Genomic DNA, 14,397 nt, shown 5'->3' with positions numbered 1-14,397 from the left:
ACTGTGACGGGGGAGTTGATAACGGGGCGCTACACGTGTGTGACGGCAAGGGGTACATGGGAAATCACTGTACCTTCTCTTCATTTTTGCTGTGAACCAAAAACTGCTTTAAAATATAAAGTCTATCTTAAAAAAAAAAAAATCTTCCTTGATTACCCAAAAGGACCTGCCCTATGGGATTCCTGTAGCATCTAGAATGTGTTTGACTCAATACCTACACATATGGGTGGTAGGTGGAAAAAAGCCCCAGGCAACTAACATCATTCCGTTCCGTAGCTACAAATGGGATCCTGGATGACCATCTGCCATCTTGTACGTCTTGTTTGAACATAAGTGGGTGCAAGAAAGGGAATTTGGCTGGATTTGGACCCATCTTCCCCATCACTGGGTCCCAAGGTGTTGTATGAAAGAGAAGAAAAAGCAGGATACTTGAAATACTCAAAGCTGGGCTCTGGTCACGATGTTTTTCCTGATTATAAGTATAATGTTGAGTAAAATATGCTTTCAGCAAGCTTCGGTCTCCTCACCTGTAGGACAAAGCCACTGCCATCTTCCAACAGGGAATGCTGTGAGAAGCAATGAGGTCACCATAGCTCAGTGGAAATGACAGTAACGGTCCTCAGCACTCTCCATATATTAGATCATTTAATCCTCAAAACAACTCCATGAAGCAGGTACTATCATTACGCATAAGGTAACAGAGCTGAATAATTTGACCAATGATCACATATCGTAGCCAAGCCAGAATTGCAATTCATGTAGTTTGATTCTGGAACCCATGCTATAATTTTATACTATTTATACCAGGATAGAAACTACCACAATGCCTGGCACATTATAGGTGATCAATACACAGTTAGTTCCTTCCTTTTGTCTCTCTTAAACATACAGGATTATGCTGATAAATTGACAGAAAAATCTATGTACAACTTCTATGTAAACCATCAAGTTCAATGAAAATACAGGGTACTAAAAAAAAAAAGTTTTATTGAGATATGAAACCCTATACCTCTCAACCATAATGTCTCCTTTGCTCTCTCCACCTTCCTCCTCAGCTCCTGCCTATCACTAATCTATGTCCTGTCTCTCTGGGTCTGTAATTTCAGGAACTTTCACTGAAATAGAATCATAAAATAAGTGGTCCTTTGTGACCAGCTTCTCTCACTGAGCCTGTGGTCAAGGTTCATCCACACTGTAGCACCTACCAGTACTTGATTCCCTTTTACGGCCACACACTATTCTGTTGTGTGCATCATTGCTATTAAAGGCATTTACTTGCTTCATAGACTGTTAGAGCTGGGAAAAAACTTTAGAGACTGAATATAAACCCTACCCATGTTACTGATAGACTGTGGCCTTGAGATGAAGGAGCCTCGCCAAGGTCACCCAGCTGGCTGGTAGAAGAGCCTGTAAAGCTCTCCGCTTGGTCCCTCTTACTTCACTCCACAAAGCATGACTGGAAACATAATTCAAAGTGCATGGCTTATTGATGATGGACCAGTAGGATCATCTCTGCAGATATTAGCCTAACATCATTCATTCGGCACACATATGTTGGCTGAACCGTTGCGCAGGGCACTGTGTGAGGTGCTGGAGACCTACGGGGAACAGGCCAGAGAAGATCCCTGCCCTTTTCCCCAGGTATACACTCTCCTGGGGAGGCAGAAATAAACCAGTAAACTGTTAAATGGCGAAAATAACTGTACGCCGTATAAAGTGCCGTGAAGGAAACAAACAAAGGACTAAGCCAGATGATCATGTGAAGATCATAAGGTGGCATTGGCAGGGGCAGTGGGTGGAGGGTCTCTGTACAGCTAGTCATAGGGGATTTGGGCAGGAAAGGCCTCTCCAAGTTGGGAGCATTTAGGCTGGGGCCTGGAGGAGGAGAAGGGCCAATTTCGTCAATATTGGGAGGAAGAAGGTGCCAGACAAAGGGTAGAATGCAGGCAAGAATCCTGAGGCAGGAAACAGCTTGATGTGTTGGGAGAGCTAAGTGAGTGGGGCAAGGTGAGTGAGTGAGTGTGTGGTGTGGTATGAGGCTAGAGGGGAGGCCCCAGTCAGGATGGAGGCCTTTTGGCCCGTTCTATCATGACTACCCTCTCTGAGTAACCCATGTCAGAAGGACCCGTGGGAAAGGAGATCAGTAGCTTCCAGTTTCCTTCCAGTGGATTAAACTCCACTGACCACAGGAAGCTACAGGAGACCCGAGTCTCTGTAGCAAACACCTCCAAAGACAAGAGAACTGCATCTTGGGTAAGGGTGATGGAACTATGTATCACCCTTGGGATGAATCATAAGATAGAGAAAACAGAGGGAAATGGGAAAATACAGACATATTAATAAGGAAGTGGTTAAATGGTTATGGTATAGCCACATGGTAGAACACAATTCAAGGGGCAAAAAGAACGCGGTTAACTCTTTCAGTACTGAACTGGAAAGCTCTCCAGTTAATTTCTAAGCAAACAGACAAGCAAAACAAAACAAGGTATATAGTTGTATGTATATCACACCATTTATGTAAAAAAAAAAAACAAAAAAAAGAAAGGCAGGAAAGATAACACGGAGTTGCTCATATATACCTAAGATCTCTCTAGAAGGATACACATAAAATATATCTAGGAGGGGTTTACTTGTTTGTCTCTGTCTTTCCCCACCCCCTGAGAATGAACGTATCCTTGGAGGAAGGACAAGGGTCTCATCCATCCTGTTTACCACTGTATCCCCGTCAGTTGCAAGTAGGGGCTGGGGGGTAGAGGCAACAGAAGGGAGAGTCCTCAGAGTCTCCTCTTACACGGTTTCCAGGTTTGACGCATGGGAATGTATTTCTTCTTCAAAGAAATTAAATAAAACATGAAAACAAAGAAAAGGCAATGAGGAGTCCCCATCTGCCGACCAAAGCCCAATGTTCCTTCCAGCCCACCCTGCCCCTCAGCCCTTGAGTAAGCTGACCTTTAGGGAGGTCAGTTTGTCCTCCTGGAGAACTGGGTGCTCACTGGTCCTTAGGCAGGTTTCACTCCTAACGATGGTTGTGACAGTCTAGTGGCCAAAGAAATTGTCCAGGGAGTTCAGAATTAATTTTGATTCTCAAATGCTAGCCATCAAAAGATCTCTCCCTCCAGAACTACCATGGGAAGGATGAACAAATGAATAATGAATAATTATTTGAACAAATGAACAAATGAATAATTATTGAATGGGTATCACACTCCAGTTAGTTGTCCAGCAGTGGGCAAAGCTCCTCTGGGGTATCAATCGGTGTAAATGGGGAGACTAACTCAGAGGAACTCATGTCCTTGCCTTCAACCTCACAGTTTCTCAACCTCAGCACTACTGACCTTCTGGGATGGATAATTTCTTGTTGTGGGGGCTGCCCTGTGCATTGCAAAATGTGTCATAACATCCTTGGCCTCTACGACCAGACGCCAGTACCATAACTCTCACTGCAGCCTGCACAACCAAAAATGTCTCTGGACATGGTCAACTGTCGCTTGATGAACGAAATCACCCCAGGGTGAGAACCACTGTTCCCATCCCTGCATTCCCAGGCAACTGCTTTGTCTTCCCAATGAGAAGCTGGCGTTCCCCTCTGCCTCTATCCCAGCTGGGCCGCCACAGAGGCTGGGAGTTGACTGAACTTCACTGTGGGAGAGTTCCCTGAGTTTCAGATGCACCAACCAATCCAACTTCCTGGGAAAACCCTCTGTATGGCAAGCTAGCGGGATCAGATTTTTTTCATAACAATCTGTCCATGAGAAGCTCCCATGCCTAACAGGCTGGGGCTATAAAAAGGCGTCCCCAAAGCAGGCTGATAATTGAAGGAGTACATACTCAGGCTGGCCAATTGCCCACTCTACAGCACCTAGGAAAGCAAATGTCGCTTCCTCCTATGGTTATTTCCTGCCAGGGGACAGGGACAGAGGAAGTGCATGAGGGGTCACTGTGTAACAAACAGGGGGATGGTGGGCACGCCTGCCATCATCTCTCCTTCTCTCAAGAACATAATTCCCAAAGGACAGCTTTCTTTGGAGGGCAAAGAAAAAGGAACTGTATTTCAATGTTTTGATTAATTTGAGGCTCATCCTTGAGGGCACTGCAAAATGAATGAGCAGAATTTTCCATGGCTAACTGTCCTGGCCGCCAGGTCCTATCGCCAAAGCTTTAGTGTTTATTTACTTTTGCTCGTGTTATTTTTATTTCAGTTCAGCTGCAGCTCAGTGCGGAAAGCGTGGGGGAGGTGTATATAAAGAGTACCGAGACTGGCCAGTACTTGGCCATGGACACCGACGGGCTTTTGTACGGCTCAGTAAGTATGAGGCTGACATGCTTCCAGACACGGCCAGGGTTGGAGGTTTCCAGAAATCTTGTTACGTTGAGTGATGCAAAGTGTAAAGCAGCAATTAGTCTCTGTTTGTTATTTTTTCCAGCAAGATTCCCACCCTCTACCCTGCTTTATTTTAGGCTCAGACATGAAAGAGCTTCTTGTGATATTCTCTCAAAATACTCGAATGAATTATCACGGAGACACAGAGGAGACGTTGACTGAAATTTTAGTAACGCACCAGTCAGTCATTTCAGAATACCTATTCCCATTTCATTCATTCACTCCAAACATGTTTCTGGAGCCCCACCACACTCTCTATGCTTTTCACAAAAATTATCAAGCCCAGACTCTAGCATGGGATACGTCATCCAACAAACATGTATTGAGTGCCTCCCGTGTCTAAGTATGAAGGGCTGTGAAGACAAATGAGCCACATCCCTGTCCTTGAGAAGCACGGTCTGAGAGTTTATTCAGTAGCTAAAAATCCTCAACATCTTCTACTCCCTCTCTCTCCTGGTTGATGTTTTATACAGGTTTGACTCAGTACATACTGACCTTTGTGAGAAAAGAATAGAAACAGACAATCTGATTTTGCCCCTCGTGGTACCTTTGGTAAAAGATCTCAATGGAAAGAGAACTAAAGCCAATGGACACAAGTTTTGAAATTATTTCTCAATTTCAATGATCCTCTCTCTTTATCCTAACAACTGATCATTGAGACTTGGCCAGACTCCTTTTTGTCCCTTTTGGAGATGTCTACAAAAAGGCAGTGGTAGGAGGGGGTTGGTCTGAGGCTCTCTTTAACTTAAATCAAATTGCCAACTGGCAGCAGGCACAGAAAACTGTCTCCCGAAGCTGTAACTTCAGCCAGGGTTTGGGATGTAAATATAGTGTGACTTGTAGCTCCTGCTACAAGTCAGGAGCAATGGGCCACCTCCTGTAGCCTGTTTGCTGAAATCTGTATCAAATGGGACAACTTTAAAGAGTTTGGAGCTAGACTTTGACTGCTACATGGAAGCACATTTTTCTTTTTATTCATTCATTCATTTGAGAAAGAGAGAAAGCACAAGTGGGGGAGAGGGGCAGATGGGGGGAGAGAGAGAGAGAGAGAGAGAGAGAGAGAGAGAGAGAGAGAGAATCCCAAGCAGGCTCCATACTCAGTGCAGAGCCCAATGTGGGACTCAATCCCACGACTGTGGGATCATGACCCAAGCCAAAATCAAGAGTCAGATGCTCAACAGACTGAGCCACCCAGGTGGCCCTTGAAGTAGATTTTTCTTAAAGGTGGTTCTTCCAGTTGGTAATAAAATCAATCAACCAACCAACCAATCACTAAATCTTGGACTCACAACTGAATCTCAATTCTCTGCAACTTCAGCAAGTTACTTGCCCACTCTGAGCCTTGTCTAAAATAAGGATAGTAATGGATGGTCACTACCACACACAGGGGTTAAGAGGGGTCAGAGAGACAATGCACAGAACCCACCCACCAATGTTGCTGGCAAATGGGGGAGGTGCTTCATCAGTGAGAGCTAGAAGACAAATAATAAGTTTATAAATCCTTTATCCTCATTATTTCCTAGGTTATATTTACAGTTTATGGCTTTTCCTCTTTTAAATCCGTTTTGATGCTTATTATAACCTTCTTTTATTTGTATAAAAATATTGAGGAAGAACACCCAAACCCAATTTCCTCTAGGCTCCCATCATAGTCCTGCCCATCACTGTGCTTCACCTGAAATATTGAGGGTAATCTTAATATATTATGCCTAATAATTGATATGCTTCTCCATTAATAAATTACAATTTCTAAAATATCTCAGAGCTCTACCTCATGCTCTCAGGCAGTTTTAGGTATTAATCCATCTTGATACAAATGCTTATGCCTGTGGAAAGGACATATTATTTTTAAAACTAATGAAATATTTTCTATTAATCATGAAAGGTTATATAAAATGATGACATATTTTAGATTTCATAATGAAAGGATACATATATATCAAAACATTAATGCATTTATCTCTAAGGGTGATAAGTAGCCAATTTTATAATATGTGAATGCCTTCCTGTATTTCCTAAATTTCCTACAGTGGATATATGTCACCCAAATAGTTGAGGGGAAAACAGCATGCTAAAATATAAAAAAAGAAAATAATTTTTAAAATAGTCATGAATCAACTGTGCATCTCCAGGCTGCTGGCAATGCACCAAGCGCTTAACAACCCCTGACAAATCCTGGTGGGGTTGGGCTGGAGCATCTCCGAGCTGGCCTGCTGACTCAGCCTGTGACTCAGCCATTCTGAGTGTGTCGACCGCTCTAGTTCAATGGAGACATCAGGTGAGGGACGTGGCCACCCTCAGCTTCGTCACAGAACACAGGCCTGACGCCCACTGAGGGGTGTCATGGGGTACCCTCCCTACAGGGGAGCGGGCAACCCACACAGGTCCAAAACTTCCTACCTCCTCCCACACCTGACACTGTGCAGCAAACGCTAACGTCTGGATACGTTCCTCTAGAGGCAGCAGAGTCACCCAGCTAAATATTACAACTATGTCCCGTCTTATTCTAAAATGACCCAAAGTGTCTCACCCAGTTGTCAAGGCCCTTGACTGCAAATGAATAAGAAGCAGGAAGCTTCCTGTTACGTAGTTCCTTACTAATCAAAGGGAACTTTACAGACTGCTTTCTACAATCTCAAGAATCAAGTTAAGCTCACCACCTTGCTGGCGAGCCCCTGTAATTTGCAAGGTTCTGTGTCTGGGGGTGGGGAGACACAAAGCTGACAAGACTCCACCTCTTCCCTAAGTAGGGCTCACAGTCAAGTACACAAACATGCCCACAAATTAAGAATAATGAAGAAGAAGCCTGGAAACCACCTGAAAGGGAATCAACAACCACTGTGGGGGAAGAGATAATACAGAGATCACATGCCTTAGAACGGGGGCAAAGTCAATATACAGCATAAGTATTTTACATCCAAATACAATAAATGTATTCTAAAATCTTGACAAATAGGAAGTTCAAATTCCTGGGGCTCTTCCCACTCTCCAACCAATGAACTCCCAGTGAAACAGTAATCATTGGTAGATATTTTTAAAGCAACTGTACTATTTAATATGTTATAGCACTCTTTCCAGCTTGATAAATTGGAAGCTGCCCTCAATTCCACTGTAGGGATGTACCACTACCTACTTGAACCAATCACCTTTCCATGAAGATTTAGGTTGCTTCGAATGTTACCATTACGTGCAATCCTGCAAAGACCATCGTTGAAAATACTGTTTTACCCTTGCCCAGGTATCTCCTAAGGGTCAATTCCTACCAGTGAAATTGCTGGGTCAAAGGTAATACATATTGCCTAACTACCCTCAGAAAATGTCCACCAATTTATCTCACAACAGTGCACGCAAGTGTCTATTTCCTATGCTCTCACCAATATTAAGCATTGTAAATCTTTTTGTTCTTTGCAGTTATTATAGCCAACATGTTAAATCATTTTTAACTTGTATTTTCTTGTGAGATTAAATGTTTTCACAGCTTTATTTTCCATTTTTAAAAAAAGAAATTAGAGCAGGGGTGTCTGGGTGGCTCAGTTGGTTAAGTGTCTGACTCTTGGTTTCAGCTCAGGTCAGGATCTCACCGTTTGTGGGATGGAGCCCTGCACTGGTCTCCACACTGATGGTGCAGAGTCTGCTGGGGATTCTTTCTCTCTCCCTCTCTCTCTCTCTCTGCCCCTCCCCTGCTTGTGTTCTCTCTCTCTCTCTCAAAATAAATAAATAAACTTAAAAAAAAGCAGATATGGGGTGCCCAGGTGGCTCAGTTTGTTGAGCGTCTGACTTGGGCGCACGTCATGATCTCATGGTTCATGAGTTCAAGTCCCACGTCAGGCTCTGTGCTGACAGCTCGGGGCCTGGAGCCTGCTTCAGATTCTGGGTCTCCATCTCTCTCTGCCCCTCCTCTGCTTGTGCTCTCTCTCTCCCTGTCTCTCTCTCTCTCTCAAAATAAATAAACATTTAAAAAGGCAACTATACCGCCATTTTGGTAACATCATCAGTCTATATCCATATGTCCTTATCCATGTCTGTTTGTGTATATGTACATAAAGACATGAGGAAGTATGTTAATCGACTGTTACCAGTTCCTTATATCTGGGTGGGTGGCTTTGGGAAGTTTTTAAATTTTTTCTTTCTTTTAAAGTAAAGTTGTGATTTTTAAAAAGCACAATTCTTCGTATAAGTAGATCTGTTTATACACAGGAAAAAATAAAGGTATTTTCATTTTTAAAATAACTTTAACTTCCAGGATATGTTTTATGCTTAAGACACATTTTGTGCAAGGATTTATATTCATGACAGCACTAAGGTAAAAATCCTGATATTGTTAGTGAAAATCATCAGGATATAAAATAATATTAGCAGGTTTTCATTTATCCTTCAAGCCTAAACTTAAAACTCCCCACCATATCACAGTCTGATTTTACCTATTTGGGCTCTTTTTCATGGTCATGTCCATGTGCCAGGACTTTACAGAGACAAAAGGCCCAGCTCTGCCTTTAACGTGCTCATGGTCATTCAGGATCCCCCCAGGGGGAAACTTTAGGGTCCTGAGGACAGCAAATGGAAGGGGATCTTACAAAAACAGCAAATGTAGGGGCGCCTGGGTGGCGCAGTCGGTTAAGCGTCCGACTTCAGCCAGGTCACGATCTCGCGGTCCATGAGTTCGAGCCCCGCGTCAGGCTCTGGGCTGATGGCTCAGAGCCTGGAGCCTGTTTCCGATTCTGCGTCTCCCTCTCTCTCTGCCCCTCCCCCGTTCATGCTCTGTCTCTCTCTGTCCCAAAAATAAATAAATGTTGAAAAAAAAAATTAAAAAAAAAAACAGCAAATGTATTTTTTTAACACTAAGCTCTTTTTATTTTTTTTAAGTTTATTTATTTTGAGAGAGAGAGAAAGCACAAGTCAAGGAGGGGCAAAGCGAGAGAGAGAGAGAGAGAGAGAGAGAGAGAGAATCCCAAGCAGGCTCCATACAGTTGGTGTAGAGCCCGATGTGGGATTTGAACCCAGGAACTGTGAGATCATGATCTGAGCCAAAGTCAGACGCTTAACTGACTGAGCCACCCAGGCGCCCCGATAGCAAATGTATTTTATTTTATTAAAACAATTTTTTTAATGTTTATTTATCTTTGAGAGAGAGACAGAGCACAAGTTGGGGAGGGGCAGAGAGAGGGAAGGAGATATAGAATCCGAAGCAGGACCCAGGGCTCATTATGTGCTGGGTCCTACTCTATGTCCTCATTACCACCCTCAGATATAGGTTCCACTATTATCTCAATTTTCCTGAAGAAGAAACCGAAGCATAAAGAGCCTCAGTGAACTCGCCCAAGGCCACACGGCTAGTAAACAGAGAAACTTCACTGAAAACTAATCACTAGTAATTCTACTCTCTTGCCGTTGTATCTTTTTAGCAGACACCAAATGAGGAATGCTTGTTCCTGGAAAGGCTGGAAGAAAACCATTACAACACCTACACATCCAAGAAGCACGCAGAAAAGAATTGGTTTGTGGGTCTCAAGAAGAATGGAAGCTGCAAACGCGGTCCCCGGACTCACTATGGCCAGAAGGCAATTTTGTTTCTCCCCCTGCCAGTCTCCTCTGATTAAAGAAATCTCTCCTGGGTGCCGACCACTTCAGAGGAGGTCCTCACCCAGCTGACCCCAGGTTGTCCCCTTGACTATTGGCTGCACTAACCCCTGGCCCACAGAGCCTGAAATTGTAAGCAGTGCGCTTCCAAATGCCCAGTTCACTTTTTTGCAGAGCCTTTTACCCCAGCACAGTTTTGAACAGAGGGATCAAATAGCTCCTAGGGGCCAACTGGCTGGCCAGTCTGGGTGTGTGGATGCCCAGTTGCCTCTGGGCACCTGCTGCAGGCTGAGCCTCTCAATTGCAAAGGCGGGGCCAAATGAAGTGTGTTCAGGGAGCTGCCAGGGTCATTAGTAACCGCATACAATTCCCTCTACTGAGAAAATCCTGTCTGTGATTCCCCGAAACACTTGGCATGATGCCCTTTCGTCCTTTCAACACCCCACAAATATTAGCAGGGAAGCTTATGGCTAGGTTAGGGGAAGGCAGTGTTCCATGAGTAGAAACTAGGATGAAGAAAATCTCCCCTTGAGAACAGAAGGGATTAAGATGGCAAGGGGAGACTGGGTTCTGGTGGGCTCTCAGTGTAGAATAAATGAAGGATGGGAGCTTCAGCCCACAGGAAAGCAGAATAAATGCATAGCATTGGGAGTCATTACAATGCCGTGACTTTCCCAAGATAATTCGGCAGCAGGAAGCCCCTGGATGATGTCAGATGGACAGCATGAGAAGTGGGTTCTTGATAAAAGCAAAAACATCAGATATTGGTAAATTCATTTGGGTCTGGGGTGTGGGAGTGCTGAGAAAGAAAGGCAACGTGGGCTGAGGGGATGATTTCCTCTAAAGAGGTTGATTCCAGAAGTGAGAAGGAAAGATGGAGGGACACCATGACTGTGCCTGGTCCCCAGAAAGCAGAGGCTTTGGGGTCCCAGGCAATGCTTACAAATCACATGCAGATCGTGTTTGAGTGTAGGTTCTGATTCAGAGGTTCTGGGGTGCAGTCTGTGCATTTCTAACAAGCCCCCAGGTGCTACAGATGCTGCTGTTTCCTCTTGCACCCCCCCCCCACCATACTTAAAGTAGCAGAGTCCTGAAGCATGCTGTCCAAAGGAAGGGGGCCCAAGGCCCCCGAGCCTCTCTTGCCTTGCCCATAAAAAACGCATACCCCACGAGTCTTCCTGAACACTCAGGCAGCATCAGGAGCAGTTAGGCCCGTGCTAAGGAACATGGATTTAAGGCGCTTTGGCCCAGTGCCTATAAAATACCCGTTTAGAATATATACAAAAGCATACTTCAAAAATGTTAAACCCTCACAAACAGCTTTTCTCAAGAGACCATTTGTGTTACGATTACTTGTATAAATATGCTTCCTGCTTAGAGTAAACTTGACCCAAGTGGCTAGCAAATTAGAAACAACATTCATCTCTGACATATGATACTGTTGCCATGTAAAGGTCTTTAATAGGCCATTTAAATTTACTGTGAGACTGTATGTTTTAATCACATTTATAAATACATAGCTCAAAGGCAGTTAACTGATTAGCATTCAGCCACTGAGAATGATAATCATAGGACATGATGTATAAGCTCCTCAATTATCTACTACTTGTACTACATTTACCTATAAAAAGAGATTGTACTTTGTTTTCAATTGTGGTATTACAAGTTTTCCTTTGAAAACAGGGACGCTTAAGCAACAAGAGGGTAACTGTGGATACAAACTGATGAGAATATTAGCTCATGTTCTAAGGAATTGACATTATTAACGGAAAAAATAACTCCTTATAATTGCATTGTCATATTTATGATGAAAAAAAAAAAGATGGTTTGTGAAGGTTCAAAGCAATATAGTGCAATTGAGGAACCAAACTAAGTTAATGCTGCGATTAATAATATCATTCTGCATTTGTAGAGAAAAACGACTTCAGAACTTTGTTTTTGTAACTTGGATAAGACCATTCTATTTTATTTTAGTAAATCCTTCCAGGCAAGCTGGAGATAGTGCAGTGTGGTTTAACATTTCTTTACTATGAAGATTTGGCCAGAAAAGGGTATGCAGAGAGGAAATCTAAGATATATAATGGTCCATAATTTTTAGGGTATGAATCAAATTCAAATATAACATTGGCCAAGAAAAATTAAATGTTGCTAACAGATGAGATGGAAGCTTGTGTTTTCAAAGACCCAAAGCAGTTAGAAGAAACACTATCATGGCCTTGCCAGCCTCCACCCGGTCATCATTCATATATTCATTCACTGAGTATTTTTTTCAGTGCCTACTGTGTGTCAGGCACTGTACCGGGTACCGGGGAACCTGGAAACAATGTCTGTCTGGTTTTCTGCTGTATTCTCTCCCAGGGCATTATATTTATGATGAAAGATGCTGTGGATTCATTTATTTCAGCCAAGTTAAAAACAGAGACTTTGTAGGTTGCTGCTGAATAAACAGCAAGTCTCAGAAACCCAGGTTCTGGAAGAATTTGCAATACCCAGTATAAGATAACCCCCATCAAAGTATCCGAGGACCTGGCCAGGTAAACCTAATATTTCCAACTGTAGAACCATGACAGCTTTAGGAGGACCGGTTTCAAGTTGGGAAAAGAGCCTATCAGATCTTGTAAGAAGGAAGTAGGTGGCAGTTCCCTGCTCCATTCGAGTTCCTTACACACGGAGTGTTCCTGTTGCCCTCTCTCTCTTTTCCTTGAGTAAGTGAGGTAGCCATCTGCTTGTCACACGTCTCTCATGTGGATTCATTTTCAGGCCAACTGTTAAGAACTGCCTGATATTCTCTACAAAGCATCAGGAGCATTTACGCTTTTGATTGTTTGCAAGATGGCGGTGGAGGTGGCAGTGATCTGTTTCCTTGGAGGGGATAGTTAGAGCCTCCCCCGGCCAACAGTGTGTGCTTACCAAAAACTGACTACCGCATCATACGTTACTAAAGATGGAGGTCCTCGCTTTGTGTCAGAGGCAATGGAGCCCAGCTCCCCAGCCTTGTTAGAATAGACTGCCTAAACGAACCGAGCCCATGGGCTGCGAAGCAGACCTCTGATGAAGAAGACACCTGTCATTTTACATCACTGTCTCTTTAATTTTGGCACCCTACAAGTATTAATAAACGTTCCACTAAAAGGCGATAATGTCTCTCTGAGTTTGGGAACATCACGATGTCTCATCTTCCCGTGGAAGGTCTGTCCCAGGCATCCATCAGGTGTGGCTGCTTTGTGTTCGACACATAGCTTGTCACTGGAAGGGAGACATTACAGGCTGACAGGAAAAGCTAAGGTAGAAACATTTTTCATTTTGTTTGGAAACCTAAGGCAATATTAGTGTTTTTCTAGGGATACATCAGGGAGGTATATTCAGGGAATTGAAGAACCAAGCACCATAATTAACTGACACTTCTCCTTCACAGTGTAAATTATGAGAAAATATGAAAGTATGCTACTATTGTACAGCTGACCAGCTTGTGCTAAAGCAAAGATACTGTGACCTGGGGAAAAAATGAAGGACTTTACAACTCTAAGTCAAGGACAAACGGGTTATCTCTTGCATCTCAAGCGTCTTGATGAAGGGTGATGGGTTTGCCCATCAGATCTTCTGAAACTGTTATCATACTACACAACATCTCTTTAAGTAAACTTGTCAACCTTCTGACTTCTTATTCTTAGGAGAAAGTATACTGTTGGCTAGACCTTGTGGCAGAATCAGATCATGCCCACAAACACTGACACATATACACACACATTTACACCGGCTGTCACACAGGTACACGCACACAAGCACGTGCACGAATTAAAAAGCGTTGTGCAGTGTTTGTCCCTTCTACGAATTACATGCCAAAATCAATCCCTCCTTTTCCTTTCAAAGTCACCTAAACCTCTTATTTTCCTGCTTTTTGGAGTTTGATCCACTGTAAGAACTACATTTTCCATCACAACCCACCACATGCCTACCCTCACACATACACACAACTGAAACAAAGAAGGTCAGGAAGCCATATATATATATATATATATATATATATATATATATACACACACACATACATACATATATATATGATGCATTTTTTTCTCTTACATTCCACTAAAACATGCTGGTCAAAGATCCATTAAATTGGGTCACAACTCAATAGGTCACAACCACAGTTTTCTGAAAAAACTGGCTTAAAGCAACTGGTCTTCTTCCTTAAGATGACAAGACCCAATTAGGATCCTGCATTATGACTTCAGTGTTTTCAAAGATGCGGTTTGTTCAAAGACAAGGGGGACATCCTGTTACCCAGGAACCATCTGTTCCGAGGGCCTGGTGAATTCTCTTAGTTGGTTTGCCACTAATCTTGCAGAATGAGTGTAAGGATGCTGGTCTCACAGGCACACACTGCTGCCTCTATTGTCCCCAATGCTGTCATCACGTTTCTGCTTGCACAGCCCTGA

At 43.3% G+C, this 14,397-nt stretch overlaps 1 protein-coding gene across 8 annotated transcripts in view; it reads left to right on the top strand.

Annotated features, from left to right (window-relative positions):
* Positions 1 to 13,093, top strand: part of FGF1 (fibroblast growth factor 1) — a 106,039-nt gene extending 92,946 nt beyond the window's left edge. For 6 of the 8 annotated variants that reach the window (XM_019833813.3, XM_011282701.4, XM_045039995.1 and 3 more), the window contains 2 exons: positions 4,200 to 4,303; positions 9,784 to 13,093. In XM_019833813.3, the coding sequence (XP_019689372.1) occupies positions 4,200 to 4,303; positions 9,784 to 9,978 (299 nt within the window). In that variant the 3' untranslated portion in view covers positions 9,979 to 13,093. The remainder of the gene's footprint in view (positions 1 to 4,199; positions 4,304 to 9,783) is intronic. The other 2 variants (XM_011282709.4, XM_011282711.3) reach the window with 2 other exon arrangements.
* Positions 13,094 to 14,397: the final 1,304 nt, after the last annotated feature.

This window comes from Felis catus, chromosome A1 (assembly GCF_018350175.1).
Source record: "Felis catus isolate Fca126 chromosome A1, F.catus_Fca126_mat1.0, whole genome shotgun sequence".
Lineage (NCBI taxonomy): Eukaryota > Metazoa > Chordata > Mammalia > Carnivora > Felidae > Felis > Felis catus.
The sequence above is the reverse complement of the archived record's forward strand: the minus strand, read 5'-3'. Positions and strand labels throughout refer to the sequence as shown.